General features: G+C 33.6%; 1 protein-coding gene across 1 annotated transcript in view; it reads left to right on the top strand.

Annotated features, from left to right (window-relative positions):
- The window catches only part of LOC134712835 (potassium voltage-gated channel subfamily H member 1-like), a 55,734-nt gene continuing 45,894 nt past the window's right edge, over positions 1–9,840 (top strand). The window contains exon 1 of the mRNA XM_063574792.1: positions 1–328. Within this exon, the coding sequence (XP_063430862.1) occupies positions 250–328 (79 nt within the window). The 5' untranslated portion in view covers positions 1–249. The remainder of the gene's footprint in view (positions 329–9,840) is intronic.

Here is a 9,840-nt window from a genome sequence, read left to right as displayed (position 1 = left end):
CTGTGCGACACATGCGCAATAATAACAAAATGGTTATTAATTATTAAACCGATTTGACCATGTACATACTATCGAAAATTAAAATAAACATGACTTAGACATGTTGGGAAAATTTGCTTTTTGGACCAGAATGTTCTTCTGATCCAACTGAAAACGGAAAATTTATTAACAGTTGACTAATATGGAATTATGGGTTAATTTGTGTACACAATCTTCTATTGTTCATTGTTTTCTTCATTATCCATAATAATGCCAGGTGCAAGGAGGGGCCTCGTGGCTCCACAAAATACGTTTTTGGAAAACATTATTCGGCGATCAAATGGACAGCGTAAGTTACAAAACACACGTAGTCTGTCTTTCTTTTGGTGTTTTTCTCTTTGCAAATTTTTCCATTATATTGTATCTAGTTGTTGTGATCTTTGTTGTTTATTTAGACCTTTTTTTGGTATATTTGTATTTGTTCCATTGACGTTATTTACTGTTCTTCTGAACACGTGTACATGAAATAGATAAGGAACAGCTATATCCTTTAACATATCATGGTCCGTTTTCATTTGAGGGTTACAACATGAAACACCTTGTGTAAAGCTACCGTCGGTACGTTGTTTATTTGAAATACAAATGTTGTCAAAAAACATTTAGTTAGACTTATAATAATTTGAGTGATAAAAAATGACGTGAGAGATATTTTTTACAATACATTTTCTGTAACGAAGAACACACATCTAATAAAAAAATTAACAGCACACAGTTGAAGCGGAGACCTATATGTCTGGTTAGAGCATGTTCTTTTTTCAAAGAGCTGATTCCATCCAAATGGACATATAGAGATAAACCGAATTTAATTGAACATTTAGAAAGTGTTCCAAATAAAAAGTACAAACATCGACCAAAATTGTCTATAGATTGTAAACGATGGGCTAAATAATTCCAAATTTCTTTAAGAAGAACATAGTAAAGAGAAATAGGGAGAGAGAGAAGTTTGAAAAAAATGGTTTTATAAAGGAATACTGCAATACCATTTTGATCAGTAAGTCATACAGCACAACACAATTTCCTAATGACATTAGAAGGAATAATGTTTGAATTTTTTTTTTTATAATGGCGACTATAAAGTTTTTCAAGTATGTTTTAATCGATATTTAAGTAAAACAATACTAATCCTACTATTTCACCCCTGGACAGATTTCTGTATCAAAAAGTATCTGTACTATATGTTTTGCTCCCAAACCAAATAACTTGTGTTTTTGTGAAGTCAATATTCAGTCCTGATAACAGTTTCTTTCTCTCATACGGTTAAAACCGTCAAACGTAATCCCTGTTTTTTTCTTCTCTCATTTCATTCTACCATCGATCACAATCGTTGGTTTTCATCTTCAAATTACTTCTTTCTCTAATTTCATACTGTTTAAACCATGAACCATAATCGTTGGGTTTTACCTTCTTTCTCTCATTTCATACTGTTTGAAACGTCAATCTCAATTGTCAACGGATTCCCCTCAAAAGGGGTCTAAAATCGTTTCTTATAACCTATTTCTTTTTTAGTGTTTGAGATAAAATTTAATCGTTTAGTGTATGTTTTGATTTAAAAAAAAATGGTATATGCTGTACATAGAATTATCACTCAACAAACATCAGTAATGCCACCAAAAATTATCAAAAATAGAATGTCCATCACATTCTAGAATGGTTCATCTATGTTTTCACTGATCTCGGATTACAGTACCAACCATACATATTTATTGTTAACCTGTTTTCGTCTGGAACATGCGTGGAATATTTGCCACTGGACGTTAAGCAAAAAACATCAATAAATTAACTATTAACCTGATCAAAGCAGTCACTCTAAATTCGCCTGAACTGAATGGAAACAAGAGTCCTGTAAATAAGAATCCTGCCAACAAGGCAGTCGGATCACAATCTCGAAGATTTAAACCTGCATGACAGTTCTAGTGATTAAAAATGAACAATCACTGAGAGTGATACTCAGCGGGGGAACCGGGAAATATTTTTAATTAATGGACGTAATGTCCTTCATCAAGATAACATTAACAAATAGAAAAGACTTTTTTTATTGATCAGTAATACTATTTGGGTTCATTATTGGATGGGTGTATATATATACAACTCGTCTAAACATCAACCCAACAATGTTAGATCTGTAAATTTGCTTTCGCAAATTTTTGGTTCTTCCCTCGCCGGGATTCGAACCCATGCTACTGTGATATCGTGACACCAAATTGCCTGCACTGCAGCCGTCCCGCTAGACCACAGAGAAAGTTGTCTCATTGGCACTCATACCATATCTTCTTATTTTTATATTGACCCTATTATCTTACCTAAATACATATATCATTTTATTTATTGCTTTCCAGTGGGAAATATTTCATGCATATTCAGTACAACCAGACTTTCAGAAGTATCCATATTGTGCAGAAAACATATTTTTAACGAAGAAAACAAACCGTCCTCAACTATCCTCGTAAAGATATATATATATAAATTGTCTAACAAAGTTATTGTTACACACTTCTAGTATTTAGTATGTAAATATTAAAATGTTAAAACAATATTTAAAGTGCGATAATTTTTTTTATTAAAAGCAACATTTCACCAAACAAACGGCTTCAAAATTTGAGACCTTTCCTCAGGATTATTTGAACCTATGCTTCTGTGTGATCGTAGCATCAATGTCCAAAACCTTAGACCACTAGGCCAGCTAGAATATATATAAAACATAAGCTTTCTTTCGGGTAAAATATTTCCTCACTTAATTTGTACATCACTTCAGGATACTGGCAAATTGGATGTCAACCCAGATCAAAAATTTGTGTCACCACAATTCACATTTAATTCATCTGAAATTTAGTCCTACAATGTGAGATCAATATATGTATAATTTACTTTGAACCATTAGTCTCAATCAAATATGATATATTCCTGGGAAATTAAACTACATGGTAATGAGATTAAGGCAAGGTTGAGAACTCAATAAACATTCCCATGTCACGTTTCCAAACAAATACATTGATTCTAAGAAGACTCAATGGAAATTGTACAATTTGATGTCCTAGAAATCGAACTTACCGGTCTATACAAATAGTTAATACAAATGTAGATAGACAAAACAATAACAATATCACATACTAGTAGTATATAGACCTGGTTCTAGATCATGAAGTTTTAGCATTAGTTTTCCTTTAATGTGTAGAATATGAAATGTACAACACCTTTAACACACATACACACATGGTAAATGTTTAAAAGTACTTGAACCGTATACGTATAATTCCAGCTACAGTTTTTTCTTCGAACCATGTAAAGAAACATAAGTAGTTGCATTGCAAAAACAGTTCACAATAACAATTCTGTTAGTCCGCTTTTAATAGATAGACTCATGAAAAAGAGGCATTTGTCCATGATACAGCCACATAAGGAAAGATCTTTGAATGTATGCTGTTTTTTATTTATTGCAAGATTCTTTTTCCTTGGATGAGTTATATTGTACATTTTACTATGTGACTTAATATTTCGATCATCAAGGTTAAAAAGTGAGGATTGAGGGCTAAACAAATGCTATGTTGACCCCTCTGTTATGTGCCTTTTTCAGGATCATAGTTAGTAGCCCTTAATTATTATCCCTAGTCACATATATTAATATTTTGTTCTTTAAGGATTCGGTATTGATTGCAGATCTTTAGGTGTCGCACAGCTTTTTCAGACTCTTAGTTGTTTAGAGCTTAGTCATTTTTTGCGTTGGTCTAATGTTGAAAACCGTCTATTGACCTCTAAATGTCATTCAATTGTTTCATGTTTAGTTTGGTTGATCTCTCGTTGAAGTAAAGTATACCTACTATGATCAATATAGACTCGTTCGTTAAATCCAAACAAATCAAAAGTCTGCAAAAGATTTTAAGATCAAAACATGATAGCCAAATTGTGGTTACAGAAGTTTGATATCTAATATAATTGTGATATTTTTCGGATTTACGTGGATTACAAATGGAAAATTTTCCAAAATACTATCTTGATTTAATTAAAACGTGGTCTAAATTTTTAAGTATACAAAATCCAACAAATAAAAGAAAGTATCCTTAACCAACAATAATTTGGAAACATAAACATTCAATACAACAACAAAAAAAAACAAAAAAAATCTTCGCTAACTTCGGAAAAAGTGGAATTCATACCATAAAAGATATTTGGGATGAAAAAAACCAAAAATATCAAAAGCGGCAAAGTATACCTACTTTTTCTCGGTTTTTTTTCATATTTTGGATTCTAAATATATTTGTTTATTTTGTCTCGTAAGGTTGCACGCTCATTAACTTATTCCACACTTTTCTTTGTATTCCTTTCCTATGTCAAGACAAGCCGATAATTTAACAGAGAAATCATCAGACATCATAACCATATTCCTCGTCTTATATTGAAATAAAACTGACAACCTTTGACGAAGCGTTTAGCATGACAATCTTTAGCTAGGACAGTGTCCCTACATTACAAGTTAATACCTTATATTGTCAATCTACTCTTCTTATTAAAAGAAACGTATATCATATATGGTTTCGTTTTAACAGTTGATTTTAGCGTTTACTTGTATATCGTTTAGTTTTGACAGTTCATTTTAGCGTGTACTTGTATATCAGTTAATTTTTGACAGTTGATTTTATCGTGTACTGGTATATGGTTTAGTTTTGACAGTTAATTTTATCGTGTACTGGTATATCGTTTAGGTTTGACAGTTGATTTTATCGTGTACTGGTATATCGTTTAGGTTTGACAGTTAATTTTATCGTGTACTGGTATATCGTTTAGGTTTGACAGTTAATTTTATCGTGTACTGGTATATCGTTTAGGTTTGACAGTTGATTTTAGCGTGTACTGGTATATCGTTTAGTTTTAACAGTTGATTTTAGCGTGTACTGGTATATCGTTTGGGTTTGACAGTTGATTTGAGCGTGTACTGGTATTTCGTTTAGTTTTAACAGTTGATTTTAGCGTGTACTGGTATATCGTTTGGGTTTGACAGTTGATTTTAGCGTGCATTGGTATATCGTTTAGTTTTGAGTTGATTTTAGCGTGTACTTGTATATCGTTTGGGTTTGACAGTTGATTTTAGCGTGTACTGGTATTTCGTTTAGTTTTGACAGTTGATTTTAGCGTGCATTGGTATATCGTTTAGTTTTGACAGTTGATTTTAGCGTGTACTTGTATATCGTTTAGTTTTGACAGTTCATTTTAGCGTGTACTGGTATATCGTTTGGGTTTGACAGTTGATTTTAGCGTGCATTGGTATATCGTTTAGTTTTGAGTTGATTTTAGCGTGTACTTGTATATCGTTTGGGTTTGACAGTTGATTTTAGCGTGTACTTGTATATCAGTTAGTTTTGACAGTTAATTTTATCGTGTACTGGTATATCATTTGGGTTTGACAGTTGATTTCAGCGTGCACTGGTATATCGTTTAGTTTTGACAGTTGATTTTAGCGTGCACTGGTATATCGTTTAGTTTTGACAGTTGATTTTAGCATGTACTGGTATATCGTTTAGTTTTGGCAGTTGATTTTAACATGTACTGGTATATCGTTTGGGTTTGACAGACGATTTTAGCGTGTACTCGTATATCGTTTGGGTTTGACAGTTAATTTTAGCGTGGACTGATATATCGTTTAGTTTTGACAGTTGAATTTAGCGTGTACTGGTATATTGTTTAGTTTTGACAGCTATTTTTAGTGTTTACACTTGTATACCGTTTAGTTTTGACAGTTGATTTTAGTGTTTACTGGTGTACCGTTTAGTTTTGACATTTGATTTTAGAGTGTACATGTATATCGTTGTATTTTTGACAGTTGATTTTAGCGTGTACTGGTATATCGTTAGGGTTTGACAGTTGATTTTAGCGTGTAATGGTATATCGTTTAGTTTTGACAGTTGATTGTAGCGTTTACTTGTATATCGTTGTAGTTTTGACAGTTGATTGTAGCGTATACTCATATGTATTTAATCAATACTAATCTGAAATGAATGAATAAAAGTTAACTACGAGAAAGATTATCAATAATGATCTGAAAACTTAATTATCACTTAGTTGGTTCTAATGTCTAGGAAATTGCCTTTAACCTTTAACCTCATCATGTATTGCTTATTCATATCGATCAATTTTTTTTTTTAAAGTTATACAATTTCAGGAAAAGAGGCAAAACAATAGCTTGTTCAATGAGTACAAATGACATTCCAGATTTTATAATTTATTAAACGATAATTTCAGATCACAAATTATGTTCAACTTTGCTATATGGCATAACGTCTTCTTAGTTGTAATGCTGGTCTTTTCTACTGTACAATGCCCTTTGAGGTTTGACTCCATAACCCATTGCTTCAACACACACAGTCAATATCTAACAGATGACCAAACTGGTTCATTAGTTCTCATGTCCTTGACTGACTTTGAAACTCGTCTGAGATGATTAAAAGAATCATGTCCATATTTTCAACTAATCATTTCAAACCTAACGAGATAGAGATGTCAATAATCTCAGACTTTTATTATCTATCCTTTGTCTGTAGCTTTGACGTTACACACACTATTGCGCCTGAATTTTGTACCTAACAAATGTAACTTTTACGGGGGATTTCCCCCGTTGATGCTCCCAATTTGAAATTTCGAAAGAACAATTATGAACACATTTTAAAACAAAATAATCAATGTTAACATGACTGATGGATTGTAAAAATATGAAGAAGCAAATGTTTGTTGGACTATGACAGCCATCTTGCTCGCTAAACCCGCAATGGTAATTTTGAATTTTTGGCAGGTATGCGCTTTACGAGGATAGTTGAGGACGGTTTGTTTTCTTCGTTAAAAATATGTTTTCTGCACAATATGGATACTTCTGAAAGTCTGGTTGTACTGAATATGCATGAAATATTTCCCACTGGAAAGCAAGAAAGAAAATAATATATGTATTTAGGTAAGATAATAGGGTCTCAATATAAAAATAAGAAGATATGATATGAGTGCCAATGAGACAACTCTCTACCAGAGACCAAATGACATAGAACGTAATAACTTGCAATGTTTCCCCATTTGTAGTTATTTCCTTCTCATATGACATTTTTATTGCTTTTTCTTTTCGATTTTTCATGCTTATCATCTGGTAAAATATTATATATCAGGAGAGTGGGTATTCGGATGTGATTAAGGATGTCTGCTGATCTAATTTAAAATAACAAGGATTTCATGTGGTTGCTTAAAATGAAAACAACTTTGATATTTAAACAAAATAAAGTAATAAAATCATTAGTCTCGTGTGTAGTTTTCAAAATACGAGACATTTAGAAAATGGCGGGAAAAGGGTTTTCTTTAGACTTTACTATTTGTTAACATTGGAATTGGTTTTTACCCTTTAAACCAAGAAAAAATAACAAGGATTTCATGCCGCCGGATCACTAAATCTTAAATGATCTATTGAACAGATTTATGAAGACAAAAGTGGGGTGTCGTGTAAAAATTTTTTTAATACATTTGGATGGATAAAACCTGAGAAAATCGAAAATATGACAAGAATTCAAAAACATGACCAGCAGACATCCTTAAGTTGTTCTCGTTTACATAAGACTGATATCGGATTCAGAATGGGATCTCATATTTTGTTATTCCAATTCAAGAACCATTATAATGACAGTAAAAACCCTGTTGTTTTGAAATAAGTCATCAACTACACTATAATTGTTGGATATAAGTTTAGCTAATGACAACATTGGTACATAGATGAGTCGGGAATAGTAATAATGGGATTGGGAAATATATGTAGTACCCTATTGAAGTGTTAATGCATACCTCCGTCAACCCTTATAAATAACGCTGTTCTGGTAGGTTAAACCAAAATTTTATTGTGTCACACATAGTTTAATCGTCATCGTAAAATACCTTGGTTACACCATAGAAAAATATGAAAAGGACAACGAAAAAGATATCCAGGATAACAAAACAAATACCCAAAACAATTCAACAAAGAGGAAATTTCGAAATATTTAGATTTTATCACCTTTGATTGAATCTGTTCCTTCTCAACACCAATGTATTCTAGAACATATGTATATGAAGTATAGTTAAATACTCGCTGTGGTTTGAAAAAGAAAATGAAACTCATGAAACTCAATATACATTAATACCGGTGAAAGATAAGATATTCATTTGATAATGGAATTGAACATTTGACGACTATCACTGGGTGTCACTGCGGGTAATTATTAGTCCCGAGTGAGCCTTCACTCGATAAATATGTCAATATTTCAGTATGCAGATGAAAGACCGAACTCAAACTGCAAACAATTTGTAACTTCACCTTTATTATGGTTGTTATTTTTTTGCCTCAAACTAACTTGTAATTTGATGTCTAGTGGTAAGGTATATCATGCGTACATTTCCCATATCATATCAACTGTTTGTCTTGTTATCCATCACTCTCTTTCGCTCTGAATCCTGTGATATCAATTGTTTGTTTTGTTATTCATCGCAATCCCCCCTTTCAATCCTGTGATATCAATTGTTTGTCTTGTTATCCATCACTCTCTCTCCCTCTCTATCCTGTGATATTAACGTGTTGTCTTGTTATCCATCTGTTATCCATCGCCCTCTCTCTCTCCCTCTCTGAATCCTGTGAAATCGACTATTTATCTGTTATCCATCGCCCTCTCTCTCTCCCTCTTAATCCTGTGAAATCAAATGTTTATCTGTTATCCATCACTCTCTCCCCATTTCAATCATGTGATATTAACGGATTGTCTTATTATCCATCGCTATCTTTCCCTCTGAATCCTGTGATATTAACGGGTTGTCTTGTTATCCATCGCCCCCTCTTTCCCTCTCTGAATCCTGTGAAATCATCTGTTTGTCTGTTATCCATCGCTCTCTCCCTCTCTGAATCCTGTGATATCAACTGTTTGTCTTGTTATCCATCGCCCCCTCTCTCCCTCTCTGAATCCTGTGAAATCATCTGTTTGTCTGTTATCCATCGCTCTCTCCCTCTCTTAATCCTGTGAAATCAACTGTTTGTTTTGTTATCCGTCGCTCTCCCCCCTCTGAATCCTGTGATATCAACTGTTTGTCTTGTTATCCATCGCCCCCTCTCTCCCTCTCTGAATCCTGTGAAATCATCTGTTTGTCTTGTTATTCATCGCTGTCTTTCCCTCTGAATCCTGTGATATCAACTGTTTGTCTTGTTATTCATCACTCTCTCCCCCTCTCTATCATCTGATATTAACGGGTTGTCTTGTTATCCATCGCTCTCTCCCCCTCTGAATCCTGTGATATCAACTGTTTGTCTTGTTATTCATCACTCTCTCCCCTTTCAATCATCTGATATTAACGGGTTGTCTTGTTATCCATCGCTCTCTCCCCCTCTCTATCATCTGATATAAACGGGTTGTCTTGTTATTGATCGCTCTCTCCCCCCTGAATCCTGTGATATCAACTGTTTGTCTTGTTATCCATCGCTCTCTCCCCCTCTCTATCATTTGATATTAACGGGTTGTCTTGTTATCCATCGCTCTCTCCCCCTCTCTATCATCTGATATTAACGGATTGTCTTGTTATCCATCGCTCTCTCCCCCTCTGAATCCTGTGATATCAACTGTTTGTTTTGTTATCTATCGCTCTCTCCCCCTCTCTATCATCTGATATTAACGGGTTGTCTTGTTATCCATCGCTCTTTCCCCCTCTGAATCCTGTGATATTAACTGTTTGTCTTGTTATCCATCGCTCTCTCCCCCTCTGAATCCTGTGATATCAACTGTTTGTTTTGTTATCTATCGCTCTCTCCCCCTCTCTATCATC

The sequence above is a fragment of the Mytilus trossulus genome, chromosome 3 (assembly GCF_036588685.1).
Source record: "Mytilus trossulus isolate FHL-02 chromosome 3, PNRI_Mtr1.1.1.hap1, whole genome shotgun sequence".
Classification (NCBI taxonomy): domain Eukaryota; kingdom Metazoa; phylum Mollusca; class Bivalvia; order Mytilida; family Mytilidae; genus Mytilus; species Mytilus trossulus.
Note: the sequence above shows the minus strand (reverse complement) of the source record. Positions and strands in the feature narration are given on the sequence as shown.